Source organism: Uloborus diversus, chromosome 6 (assembly GCF_026930045.1).
Source record: "Uloborus diversus isolate 005 chromosome 6, Udiv.v.3.1, whole genome shotgun sequence".
Taxonomy (NCBI): Eukaryota; Metazoa; Arthropoda; class Arachnida; order Araneae; family Uloboridae; genus Uloborus; species Uloborus diversus.
This window is the reverse complement of record NC_072736.1, coordinates 110,957,695-110,972,543: the sequence shown is the minus strand read 5'-3', so window position 1 is coordinate 110,972,543 and position 14,849 is coordinate 110,957,695. Positions and strand designations below refer to the sequence as shown.

Sequence of the window (14,849 nt, the reverse complement as noted above, 5' to 3'; positions counted from 1 at the left end):
ACACTTCGTAAGAAGCAAGAAGCCCTTTGTCAAAATCTGTTGCTTGTCTTCTAAGTAATTCACCCACCTTTGGCCGTTTATCCGCTTTTGTTTTGAGGTCTTCAAAATAACTAAGATGTTTATTTACTTTGTCACCATGTACTCTTTCATTCGCGATGGCTTCATTGCTTTATTGCTAGAAAATGTTTTATCGCACAAAAGACAATGCGGAAACTGCACATTTTGTGGTGACGTGACAAAACCAAATTTTAAATACTCTGCTGGATCTACCGGCACTTCTTTTTCGAATTCATATTGAACTTCCACACTACGAAACATGCACAATTAAACAGAAATTCACTAAATTAAATCAAACAATAGAAACTACGTAAGGAGGTTTATGCGCTGATTGCAAAATTCTGAATGACAACTAGTAAGTAAATGCAAAAATCCATTCCTACACATATCCATCCACTTTTCAGGCGTTAAATATATGCTGGCGCCAACAGTCAGACATGCTTACAAGCTACGGTTGACATGCTCTTTGATTTGACGTGCCATATGCTTGATTCGGTATTACACAACATAGGTATTCTGAAAGATATTTCTGAATTGTGTACCGATTTGTTTTAATAAATATAGTTTTTGAAAGGTCAAGAATTTCCCATTACCAGATATCCGAATACCGGTCGCCCCCCTATCGCCCCCTAGAAAAGTTTGATCGCCCCTTTGGGGGCGATCGCCCCCAGGTTGGGAATCACTGTCGTAGACTATAGCTCTGGTCATTTTTAGGTTTTAGGGAGTTTGCTTATGTACTGTACAGTATATAAAAAATGAAAAAAGGTACAACCTCAAGATTTACATTTTTTTTTAAATTACACTGCATAAAACGGAAATTATGTGCATATTTATTCATTAGTATTTATAGTATACTATTAGTATTACTATAACTGATGTGAACTTATTTCATTTAAGCTTACTTTTGGGTTTTTCACTTATGTGCGAAAATTTCTTTGTCTTCTTTGATCGCCTATAAGTAAGAGGTCACTGTATAAAGTTTTGAAAAAATATTTTTTGTAAATGCATCCATTTATGAGATATTTACTGTCATTTAAATCTGCATGACGAAAAATTATTCAAAAAAAAAAAAAAACAAAAAAAATTACATCTGTGAAATTTATTGAAAGCATGTAATAGATGTATATTTTACTTTTGCATATAAAGGTGTGTTGAGTAAAAGTAATACAGAATATAGCAGTTGTTCAAGATCATCTCCAAAAAGCATCTGTATGTGCGCAAAACTGGAGAACTACCTACCTGGCCGATTTTACTATAATTTCCAGTTTGTTTCTTTAAACCCAGAAAAGAATTGCAGAATGGTTTGAAAAATTTTTAAATGGAAGTCCCTTTTTTATTCTAATTTAAGGCCCAATTTTTACATAAATTCCTGCGAATATGGGGGTGAAAAATTATTCACACATATTGATATTATATATCGTTGGAAAAAGCAGATTTTTCTGCGTTCTATGCAATTTGTTCTAATTCTCTAAGTTAATGACGACAGGAGCTATTGGCGTTCTTACCTCGAATATTACAAGGCTTCGCTGGATTTCAGGCACTACTTTCTTTAATAAAACCATCAATAAAAGTCAACGAATTGCTATGAACCAGTTTTCTTTCTCACACAATTGGAAAGAGTGACTTTTTTACCCCAGACCTATGGTTGAAGATTCAAGCTTCTATCTCAGTTAGAAAAAACAATCGAGCATTTTAACCTGGTTCTAAAAAATCTCTTCTCCATTCAAATAATTAACATTTTATCTTGTGTTGCCATGGTTACATCTTTTCGCTCCTTTGTTTGCTTCTTCTTATTCATATTAAATTCTTATAAGTATTTTATTTTATAGCGATCCATAGCTCTGACATGTTGAACAGGGAAATTAATGCCTTTGAATTCAAGGCAATTCCATGAATAGCAAAATGACATTTTCAAAAAAAAAAAAAGTTTAAGTTTTAAGTGATTAGAGTGATATGCTTGGATTTTAGATGATTAGGTAAAATTATGCGAGCACACTTTATTTGGGGAAACAGAATCTTTCTTTTTATTTCAGAACTAGCCGCCTGTGGCGACCAGCTGGTCCGCCTTTTTACGCCAGGGGTGCCGCCTTCAGCGGCTGCTTAAACAATTTAGCGACGACATTAATCAATGTTTTTCTCTATAAATCAGTATTATCGTTCGTTTTTTACGCCAATGTTGCCGCCTTCGGTGGCTGCTTAAATAAATTTCGTGGCGGTGTCAATCAATCTATATCTATCTATATCATTAATAATTTGAATAAAATATTTTCTAGATCTGTCTCCAGTTTCGTCGTTTGGAATATTTTTATAGGAGGGGGAGGGAAGACACAAACGACGTACTCTTCATGCAAATTTTGTCTAAAAATCACAAAAAGCACTTCCACTTTTATGTGAAAGCATTGTTTTTTCAAAGTCATGGCGTATGTGGGGGGAGGGAGGGGGGCATTGACACCCAATGTGCAAGCAGCCACCTACGGCGGCTGTTTGGCTAACTTGTCATTTACCTTTTTACTTCAAGTTTGCCGCCTTTGGCGGTTGTTTAAATAAATTTGGCAGCAGTATTAATCAATCCATTTCTATCTTTTTTTTTGTGCCATTCACATTTTTACGCCAAGATTGCCGCCTTCGGCGGCTATCTACCTTTACAATCTATCTCTACATTTTCTTATCCATCTCTATTTATTTTGACCTCCTCGCCCATTTCCTAATAAAAACAAAGAACACTCAAAAAACCGCTTTTTTTTATTTAAGTAGAGCAAAAAAAAAAAAAAGCTCAAATTCCCCGTAATGTGCAAAAAGTAGCGTTTGACAAAGATAAAAAAAATCTCGCTGTTTTTATTGAATTAATGCGCACAACTATGAAATGTTACGTAATATAGATACAGCGAAAGGTCCAGCTTGGGGGGGGGGGGGGATGGAAAAAGAAATAAATGCAATCCCTTAATAAAACAAAAAAAAAGGAAAGAAAAAAAGCAAGCGCTGCCGAAAAAACACGTGGTCATCACGTCAGAAAATGTAGAAGTAAGCTATATATAAAAAAAAAGATTAACATTGTTTGCGATTAAGATTCCATCGTAAATGTCGAATCGAAACCCAAGTAATGACGTCACAGGCATAAAAGATTGAAGAACGCTTTTTTCGACTGATGCGTGAAAGGACATAATGTGTTCAGCATTAAAAAAATTGTAAAAAAAAACTATTGCGTATTTTTAAGAACTTTTTTCTTCTGAAGAGGGCGAAATGTTTATACTATTACCAACTTAAATTTCAGAAATGAGGCTTTGATACTTCTCGCAGGATGATATTAGAAAAAAATAAAACCCAGAAAAACACGCAAATTAAAGGTTTTTTCAAAAATTCATAAAAAATACAAAAATTGCTTTATCTTCAAAATTTTTTTGTTCATCATATTTAAAATTAAATTTCTGACACTATAGTACCAAAAATATTTGTCTGGCACAATTGGTTTGGGGTCTGTGAGGTTAAAAGTACTAAAAAGTGCTAAAAATCACATAAAACATTAAATAACTTTTTTTCTAATTAAAATATCCAAAATCGAAGCCCGAGGTGCAAAACTTCAGCAAAAACTACACCTGTATACCAAATTTCATCTTTCTAGGCCTTATTGTTTTCCCGGGATGCGCGCCACACACACACACACAAACATCTTATTTTATTATATGTATAGAAGATAGGAAAGAATTTACCTTTTCTCAAAGAGCTTCTTTTTAAACTTTATAGTATGAACACAGCCGTGGAGGTACAGCTTGATAATAAATAAATATGGTGTTCAGTGTATCTCTAGTCCGAGGGATTGAAACCCTTAACGAACAGTGTCACTAAGGTAGAAGATTTTTATGAACTTTCCAAGTTTATTGTTTTGGAGCTTTGGACAGACACATTAGAAGATTGCAATTTAGAAATTATTAGAGCAAGTACAGTAACCTTAATGTATGGTAGATCTGCATGCCGTGATGTAGAAATTTCTACATCATGATGCATTGCCAATCTTGCATCTGATGCATTGTAATGTTGCGAAAGATCACCACTTTTTAAAATTTCTTCTAACCTTGTTGGATTATACATAAGAACACAAGCATATTACACTGAAATCTCATCACAGAGAACACCAATACTAGGAAATATCCATTTCTATGAAATAAAAATCTTAAGTAGGGGGAAATGGGGTACGTTGGACTGGTCTCAATTATTTTAACACTAGTGGTACCTGCAGGGCTTTGCCTGTAGTAGAAACTTAAAAGGTCATTTGGTTTGCCTGTATACTAACAAATTATGGATGATGAATTTCTCGCCAATTTGCTATATTCATTTGCTTGCCCATGTTACGGTTCCACATTACGATAACTTGCTCGGTAAAATTTTCTTAAAATTGGAATAGGAAAAGAACGAAATTGAATTTTCAAAAATCACTTTCGAGGTGCACACTCCCATGCTACAAACTAATTTTTTTACCAAATTTCATGAAAATCGGCCGAACGGTCCAGGCACGTCACAGCGATCCAGACATAGAGACTTTCAGCTTTATAATTAGTAAAGACTATTAATATTTTTTATTTTAGTTTATGATCAACATCGGGAATGCATCTTAATAAGTTAAAGATTATCAAAGTATTTCAATGCGTAGAGTGCTAAAGACATTTAAAAAGGAGAAAGAAAAGATCTTACCCGACGAATACTTCGAGAATGAAAATGCTTGTAAGTCAATCGGGAATGATTAAAGAACGATTCTTTTTCATCCTCCAAGAGTCCAGCTTTTTCTATGTCACAGTCAGCACTTAATTGAGAATTAAAGTTTCTGGTCATTGTATTTCTTTACAATTAAAAAATTGAATAACATTCAGCTACAGCTGATCCATCAAAGGAGAAGTAAAGCATCTTATCTGAAGACTACAATCGACATCTTGATAACAAAGTTGATATATTTATTTCCTGCAGAAATGAAGCTTTAAACAACATGTTGTTTCACAGAACTATTTTTAATTGTTTGGAAAATAAAGGCAAAAATTTTTTGGGGAGGTTTTACACTGGAAATACACTCCATATCTGCTTCACATGGAAAGCACTTTAAAGTGCCAATCGTGCGAATAACAACAACAACAACATCGAGTATTGCAGTACAGATACAGTTAAGTTACAATTTGGCAAATATTACAAATCGTCGGTGCCACGCCAAAACCAAGAATATTACCTTTGAGAACAAATGTCTTTAAAGGTCCTATTAAGTATTAAAAAACCATGGTTTTCAAGTTGGGGATTGATTACTCTAGGCAACTTAGGCATAATCTTCATGATGGAGTTGCTGCCTATTAGAGTCCCTAGTTGACATTGCCGTTTTCATACGTCACCTCTTCAAAATTATACTTTTGAAGTGGTGATTCCCTCATTCAAATCTTCTTCCTCATTCAAATGTAAATTGACTCCCTAAATCCAAAAATGACCACTTTTCCCCCCATAACAACTCATTTTTCGGTAATGGCGTCCCCATTTTTTTTTCAGTTTTCAACTCTTTCATCGCCGTTACTTTTTATTTGGAGGGGAAGGAAGAAGGATAAGCATTATATAAGGGCAGGGGTGTCCACCACCCCCTAAGAGCAAAGACGTATCCCCTAAATATAGTGAAGACCCCGCCCAAAGAAAGAGAATCCCCCACCCCAAAAGTGAAAAATACTCCTTTAAACAGCCCCCTAAAAATTTCAATGGTGCAGTGTCTGCAGCATGACCCCTCCCCCCCCTATCTGGGAAACCCTAATTATATCAACCATTTACATTCGTCTGAGGGGTGAAAATCTCAAAACTATGAACATTTGTAGTCCCAGTTGATGGGAGAAAATTTTCCCTAAAGTGTTTCATTGAAAGGTTTTTTAAACAATTTTTCCTCTCATATTTCGGTTCAAAGCCAGATTAGTGGACTCACTCCAATGAGGAAGTCCGTCCAGAGCCCAATTTCCAATAGGCTGAGTAGGCAGCTGCCTAGGGCAGCAAATATTTTAGGGGGGGGGGGGTAAATTTTGCTTTAATCTCACTTTTTAAAGTATTATTCTTGAAAATAACATCAGTTCTTTTTTTTATTTTCCCCCAAAACAGCGATAGGGTGACCGTCGACAAGTTAGGATAACTGATACTAACTTTTCAGCGGACATGAATGTAAAATGCAGTGTGAGAGATTTCCAGTAATGGGTAATCAGTTTCATTTTTAGCTTGCGACAAGGACAGAGTACATCCCCTCTATAGAAAGCATACACTTTGATCAATACCTTCCGAGAATTTCTTTCCCTTAACAAGGTCCTTCCGGAGCGCTTCAAGAAGAGAGCCTCAGGTAAAACAGACATAACATCTGGTTTCTCTTAAAAAGACTACAGTGGTGGTAAAAACAATTGCATCACCCGCGCCGCAAAGGATAGGGATATCATCCCGACTGCATTTAACACACATTCAAGCATCCTGTATACCAGATGATTTGGGGATGTATTTCTGATCAAGGAGTTGGTGGACTTCACTTTGTGCAAAGAACAGTAAACGCTCAGGTGTATATTGGCATTTTGGAGGAGAAACTGCTTCCTACTATCCGGGATCACTTCAGTTCCAAACGTCCGTACCATAGGACAAAACTGGTAAGTAACAATTTAAAAACCTTTATCGTGTCATTAGACTTAATTCACATGGGGTTAAGTAATTTTTTTCTCTAAACTCACACGCAGGTTTAGAAATGGAAAAATGAGCATGGGATCAGCAGTTTGACTTGATCCGGAAACAGCCCCGATCAACGCAAACAGTTATTGGATTCCTGCTGTTAAATGTTTATTTCATAAGTTTTGCAGAATTTCACATACATTCATCGTTAATCGGTCAACCAAAACTTCTCGCATAATCGCATTGTTGTGAAAGTGCGAGGGTGATGCAATTTTTTTTACCAGCACTGTATGTGCAGCACTGGAAGAGCTGAGTGATCATTATCTCCTTCTGCGTTTAAAAAGAGCATGAATGTTTTAAGAATTGGAAAGTAATTTGGGATTATTACTTCTGCTCAGTAAGTTAGTTAACACATAAAACCATTTATTTGTTGAACGAATCAAAATATTTATTTAATTTTTAATGTGTATTGTTTACATACTATAGGTGACGTGTTAAAACGCCACAATTTGATTTGATATACGTATTTGAATATTGAAAAAAAAAAAAAAAAAGTGAGTAAACCGAATGATTTTGAAATTATGGTGTTTTTCATTGCTCAGTTAATTTTGTTCGGTTAATTTGTTTACGAAAAAATTAACTAAATTCTGTTTCTGTCAACTTAAATGCCGTTGCGACTGTCTTATGAAAGTTTAAAATCGAATACAAAACTTCAGACACACAAATATTAAAAGGCAGACTATAATTGTATTAAATAGTTTTAGAATGGAAGTGAACACTTTTGAAACGAACTAAAAAAAAAACAACTTTCTAAGTTTTGTGCAGATTTAAAGCCCCATAGAGATTCAACATGCCTTACAGAACTCCTGAAAAGTTTGTGATTGCGAATGATTCAATCGCAATCAAAATACTTGCAATAGAGAAAGTATATTAGAAAGTTTGCAAAAAACGAGGGTTATCATCGTAGGGTCCATTTACAGAACATATTAAGCCCACTCTCTTGTTAAATATGTATCGACGCTGAAAAGCGCAAAATATACTGAATCGTTTATTCGAAAGAAAAAAAAAATAAATAAAAATAAATAGTACTTATACAAGTTAATATGCAAAGAGGAAAATAATCTAGAAATAGCCGATCATAGAAGTTTCATTTTATTTTGCGATGAGCAACCCCCTACCCTACTGGCGTCGCGTAGCGAGAAATCTTTAATTAAGGGGGAGGGGGAGATGAGAGGGGTTGAGGGGAGGGTTTCGCATGAAAATTTTCAAAATCAAATGCCGAAAAGCGCAATTTTAGGCCCTAGCACATGTGTTTATACACATAAATTTGTTGATTCAGGGGGGGGGCATGAACCCTTACCCCTCCTCCCCCTCGGCTACGCCACTTCTGGTACAACAAGAGGGCTGAAATGGTCTTAATAAAATGCAGAAGAGAATCTTAATGGTCACTCAGACTATTCTCCTGACCAGAAGCTAGAGAGTATAGATAGTACAGCCCTGGATTTAAAATGTTCAAGTAGACAAAAATTTAAATTTTTTCTTCCGTTTATTTAACATTAGTAGCTTTGAAATACATTCTGCTTACTTAATTAGATATGCTAAAAGCTTTATGAATCTCTCGTACTTCCAATGATCGGAATTAAAGTAGCTGCACATTCCCAGACTTATAAATACAGTGCTGGTAAAAAAAATTGCATTATCCTCGCACTTTCACAACAATGGGATTATGTGAGAAGTTTTGGTCGACCGATTAACAGTGATTGTATGTAAAATTCTGCAAAACTTATGAAATAAACATTTAACAGCAGGAATCCGATAATTGTTTGCGTAGATCGGGGCTGTTTCCGGACCAAGGCAAACTGCTGACCCCATCCCCACGCTCATTTTTCCATTTCTGAACCTACGCGTGAGTTTAGAGAAAGAGAAAAAAAACTTAATCCCATGTCAATTTAAGTCTAATGGCAGGATAAAGGTTTTTAAATTGTTACTTACCAGTTTTTCCCTATGGTACGGAGCAGAATCATCCTGGAAAATGACGTTTGGAACTGAAGTAAAGTGATCCCGAATAGTAGGAAGCAATTTCTCCTCCAAAATGCCAATATACACCTGAGCGTTTATTGTTCCTTGCACAAAGTGAAGCCCACCAACTTCTTGATTACAAATACATCTCTAATTCATCAGGGATACGGGATGCTTGACTGTGTGTTAAATGCAGTCAAGATGATATTCCTCTCCTTTGCGGCGCGGGTGATGCATCTTTTTTTTTTTTACCATCACTGTATTACATTTGAACTTTTTAATTTCATACATTTATTTTTTCATTTATTTAAAAGAAAAAAAAATCTTTTTAGTGCTGGGCCCTTGTTAGTGCGAGGTCCAATTGGGCCCAGATCTCAATCCACCTAAGGCCGGCCCTGGAAGTTTTTGTGCAGTTGTTAAAAACATTTTGCTGTACAATGAAGCGTGCGATATAAACCAGGCTTAAATTTTAAAACATCGAAACGAACAAAGTGAATTTATTTAATCGCTATTTTATATGTAAATATTGAATCTTCCCAATTGTACATGAACTTCGAAAGAATGAACAATGAGATGATGTTATGAATTTTAAACCGTTTCATAACTTGAAGTTTAATAACGCGAAAACATTTCACTATTGGTACACTAGATATTGAAGGAAAATGTGAAGCTTGTTATTGTATCTAACATGTATATTTCCAAGCATGCAGTATTCGTTTTATGCGAATAGAAGGTTTTGCTTCTGAAGTAAAATAAAAAATTGTATATTATAAATGCATTATTTGCATACCCTGAATCGTTGCAGCCCAAAATAATATTTGCATTCGTTCTAAAAACAAAAGCATATATTGGTTCCAGATTTTTTAATATTAAAAAAAAGGAAGAAACATGAAGTGGGCAGAGCATAAAATGTTTTTTTTCTTTCGTCTCCTCAGTAAAATTTAAAAAAGTGGTTTGAGCTGTTTTTCATACTAAGCGTTTCAATTTGTTAACTTACTTCTTTTAATAAACATTTTTGTTTTGCAATATATAGAGGAATGTGGGGCAAAGTGAAATAGTTAAGATAACTTATCTTTTTCAAAATGGACAAATTTGAAATTTGTTCCGAAAATTACAGTACATAAAAAGAGAACAATGCATCCTCATATATACCGGGCGTTCCGTTTTAACCTGCAAGACCTTTATTTTCGCAACCGTTAGTCCTAATAGATGTATACTTCCAATATAGTGCCTAGAAAGAGTAGTGTGCCGACCGGCACTTCTTTCCCCTCGATTCTTGAAGACAATTTGTATGAAAACCGCTAGATGGCAGTGCAGTCGAGGTGCACGTTCAATTTCGCGGTGTTTACATTAGTAGACGCGGGATTTTGTTACAATTTAGTTCCGCGTTTCTCTTTTTTACCTTTATTTCGTGAATATTTCATGAAACAGCGTTTAAGGCTTTTAATGGAGGCATCAAAGTTGAACTGTTCCGCAAAAAGAGGCGACTGTATAAACCATATGGACATCAACGTCAGTTATAAAATTGAAACGACGGTCAAACAAGAAGGTTTCTGTCCAACTTTCATAATAACAGTCAGCTAACAAATCCACTAATGATGAAGCTGCTGAAAAACGAAACAAATATGCTCCGAGTTTTAGGTGATGTTGACGTTGATATTGCGAAGACGGCTATCATCAGATGGCAAAATTCTTCGGTAGCTATCATTTGAGAGGAAGCCCTTCTGTTTGTCCTCTTGATAGCCAAATCCTCACCTGATCACAACGTTCTGCTAGAAATCTAGAATCATACAGCATGTATCTAAGGTATATATCAACAGTTCTTCTTCCCCTGAATCCATTGAGGCTGCTGGTGTCATATCTATCTCTCATGGGTGTGGTGCTTTAGCCACAGAAAAGTCCCTCAATGAGTTCCGTTACAGATCATTTATCAAAGAAGCTGCAAAAATCGAGACTGATCTCTAACTCTGCCGTACCACCAACTTAACCTTAACCTGTAACTAGGAACTTAATGTTGAAGTACCGGATTGGGGGTTTTGGGAACGGAAGAATGACTAACTCGTGCCGAAACTCTCGGAATCGGATCTTGCTCCTGACGGAATCTGGAAGATAATTTTGACAGATTGCTTTTCTACAAGTGACCAGGAGGTCACTGGTAGAAAATCATCGTTAGACTACTCTGTTGCAAGCTTGCATTGCAAGGGCAGTTGCAAAACAATGGAATCAAAATATTTATCCAGGACGAAGGGGACGACGATGACATCAATACATTACCAATTTCTTGGAACAACTTTTCCACTGCTGCTGACATGACCTTTCCTCCTCAGAACAGAACCAAGATATAACCTTAAAGATGATATTTTCATTTTCTAATTACTGTCAGTCCATATTCCATATAAACACTTTTAAAATATGATTAATAATAATGTAATAAAAACTATAATTACAAAATGGTGCCGCCAGTCAGCTACATTTACCTTATTTCTATTATTAAAATTTTCATTATCCTGCTATAGCGTCACTTATTCATTTCAATAAGAGTAACGAAAGTGAGTACATGATAGAACTTCAATTTTTGATTGTTTGTCAGCTGAGTGTCGTTGTGATTAGGCATAGGCTTCGTATTTCTTTGGTATCAGGTTTAAATCTGCAGTTCAAGTGTTCAGCCGGTGGCTTTTCAAGACACAGAAAACCGTCAGGGTCCTTGTCACATGACTGCTGCACAAAATCCTTTGAGCGCCTGCTTAACACTGACACTCTGAGACAAAAAGAACGAGATAATTTTTTTCGAAAAGTATTGGTTTTCAAGAACGCGTACCTAAAATAACACTGAAAATGTGACAGATATGTATGAAAACAATTTCACAATAAATTTAGTTAACTTTTACTTTTATCCGGAACATATTTTTCCTGCCGTTTCCGAGATATAATCGAAAACCACAAAATTTGGCTCCCCTCCCAGCGTCGGGGACGTTCAGTATATTTACCTATTAATTACTTCTAAGAAATTTCTTACTGAGGAAATGCTGACTTTCTGCACTTCCTCAGTTCACTTTCGTTAAATAATGCAATGGATATGGAGCTAATTCATAATGCATAAAGGTAGTTCTGCAAATCTTCGTACGATTTCTTAGGGGCTGTTCATAAATGATGTTACACTTTTTCTCAACATTTTGACCCCCTCCCTATCTGTCACGAAGTGCTTTCCATAAACTAATTTTTATGAACATATTCGTATTAAAAAATGATTGATATCACACTTCCTACTCTTTCCCTTTCCCTTATCACGAAGTCACAATTTTACGAACCCCCCCTCCCCAACCCTTAAACATCATTTGATTTGTAGTAATCCACAAATACTTCTTGATTGTTCATCAGGATTGTCGAGTTCATTGAAGAAACAGGAAGAGCGCGATCCTTTCGAGTCATTTTGAAATTTGTGAATGGCAAGTGTTCCATTTTTTGCCATGAAGGTGCGTGTTTGAAATTCTGTAACTTTTCATTGGTTGAATAAAATATTGTAACGGATTCGGTGCGACTTCCACTTTCTTGAAATGAAGACACAGTTCTTGATAAAAACACAGGAAATTTATTTACACTATGTACAGGAAAGATCTTCAACAACTGCTAAATTATTCATCAGCAATTAAGCAATTATCACACAACACCGTAAACTCAACGTTTACACACGTATTTACTTCCAAATACGAAAACAACACAGCGAACTGCCTCGCAATAAACAGAGCAAAAATGCACTCAGTTCGAAATCTCCATCGAAACTAAACTGTTTATCCATCGCTAACGGCTTAAATACACCGAAAAGAAATTTCTCAAATATTCCACACGCTTCTGTAAAGTAGTAGACCGTTATCAATGAAAAGAAAGAAAATAGGGGTCGTATACTTTAGCCGAATGAAAAAGGGGTTGTATATTCATTACGGGAAACTATTTACAGGTTACGTTCCTACAATAATTACTATTTACAGAATTTGTAACAATATAATAAAGTAGCATATCAAATTGAAGGAAATTTAAAGCTCTACAACTTTGTCATTGACAATTTTCATGAATACTGATTATGGGAAGCACTAGGAGCAAATGTTTGACAAAAAGAGAGAATTTTTCCGAAAATCATCGATTTTTCATATCATATACCCAGAAAATTATTGGAAATTTGACAAATATGTGTGGAAACAGTTTCATAGTAACTTTATTTAGCTTGAATTTTTATTTTAAACGCATTTTTTCCACCGTTTCCGACATTTTCTCGAAAAACCCAGAGTTTTCTTCCCCCCTCCCTCCCACCTTTAGCTCACCCCCCAGGGTCGGGGACTTCTAGTATGTTTACTTACTAACTCACCCTAACAATATTCAGAAGTCAAAAATTATCGCATATTCCATGCACGCTACACCCCTGTTTTGAGCACTCATTGACTGGACTAAATTCCCAGGTTAGATAAAGTTTTTGATAAACATTGCTCAATTTGTGCTCTGCATTTCGAAAAACATTTTATTGAAACGCATTTTAATCATATTATAAATTGTGAGGAAGTTTTGATTCCTCGGGGAAAACCTTTTTTGAAAGATGAGGCAATTCGGACAATTTCCCCAAATCTGCCAACATACTTTACTAAAAAATTACCAAAGAAAAGGTCCATCAGGAATTATGCAGTTAAAAAAAAATGTTCCCTGTTTGAAAAAAATAAAACTTGATCTTTCCGAAGATGAAACTGAAATAACCACGTATAAATGTAATATAAATGAAATTGTTCATATTAATTTGCCTAATGAATATTGGGTTTGTATGAAATTTAAAAACTCTCCAAATATTGTAGTTTTTGTATATAATGAAAAATTATGTGGAAAATAATATTGACGATAAAAAGATCATTATTGAAGTAGACACAAAGACAAGGATGTTTTCAAAACAAAATTTTACACAATTGACTCTGAAAATTTGATACTTATATTTTAAGGCAAATGTATTATCAATCGAGATGGCTTAGGGCGCAGTTTGTTGTTGTTTTTAATGCCACTTGGGAGACTCAAGCCCCATTCCTGTAGCCAGCATGAGTTTAAAGCAGAAAGGAGCGACTCCTGAATCAATGAGACCCCTAAATGAGAAAGAGCTCGACTTGGGCACGGTATATGGTAGCACCACCTCTACAGTTTATAGGTCTGGAAAATAGATTGGAAATCTCCAGCAACGCTACGCCTGGTAACTGTTAGCGACCGATCATAAGACTTTCGAACAAACGGAATCAACGAGCACGTAAGTTATATTTAAAAAAAAAAGTTTTTTTTTTCTTGAATTTCAGCCTTTTAAAATCCGGTACAAAATTAATAATTATTATTGTTATCGTCCCTCGTTATCGAGATAAAAGGTATTTAAGTCTCCCGAAATTTTAAGAAAGGTGGCAAATTTAAACACTTGGCGAGGGATTGAAGGTACCAATTTCTCACAGACGATATCCTCGTCTTCATGTGGCAGGACATCCATATCTACAGAGCGTGAGAAAGCTGTCTGTCCCCATCGAAACTCGCTAAATTTGGAACAACGAGACTCGCTTTTCTTAAAATCCTATAGGCTTTAAAATCTCATATATCGACAAATGTTGTTTCCTGATTAAGGGTAGGTAGATTCAGAAGCTGCGCTTCCTGTTAAAAGAACATTTTAAAGCTATCATAAGCAATGTTAGACAAAGGAGAGGGACGAGGAGGTTCCCCATTTGTTTTTAGTTTTTAAGGATACATTTCTTTCGCTATTTTACATATGAGATAAAAATACATAAATACTTTTTTTTGACAGTGATAACGTCAGACTCAAAAACTACTTCTATTTCGATAATTATCAACAACAAAACCGTTTGCTGACAGGTTCTAAAGAACGTTATAAAAATAAGCAAACTAGCAGTTTGACGTTGATAAATATTACCGAAAATTCAACAAATAATCAAGCCAGCTGTTTGCCAATTGCAGTTATTTGCAAATTAGTCTGTAGTTATATATGTGAGCAAAAGTGGCCCTATTATTTTTTTTAATGTAAGGAAAGTCCTTGAAAATTTAAAAAAAAAAAAAAAAAAAAAAAAAAAAAAAAACAGGTCGGAGTCGGTAGATTTTCA

At 35.3% G+C, this 14,849-nt stretch overlaps 1 protein-coding gene across 1 annotated transcript in view; it reads right to left on the bottom strand.

Annotated features, from left to right (window-relative positions):
* The window catches only part of LOC129223954 (endoplasmic reticulum mannosyl-oligosaccharide 1,2-alpha-mannosidase-like), an 89,506-nt gene extending 84,352 nt beyond the window's left edge, over nucleotides 1-5,154 (bottom strand). The window contains exon 1 of the mRNA XM_054858337.1: nucleotides 4,744-5,154. Coding sequence (XP_054714312.1) covers nucleotides 4,744-4,881 — 138 coding nt within the window. The 5' untranslated portion in view covers nucleotides 4,882-5,154. The remainder of the gene's footprint in view (nucleotides 1-4,743) is intronic.
* Between the last annotated feature and the right edge of the window lie 9,695 nt (nucleotides 5,155-14,849).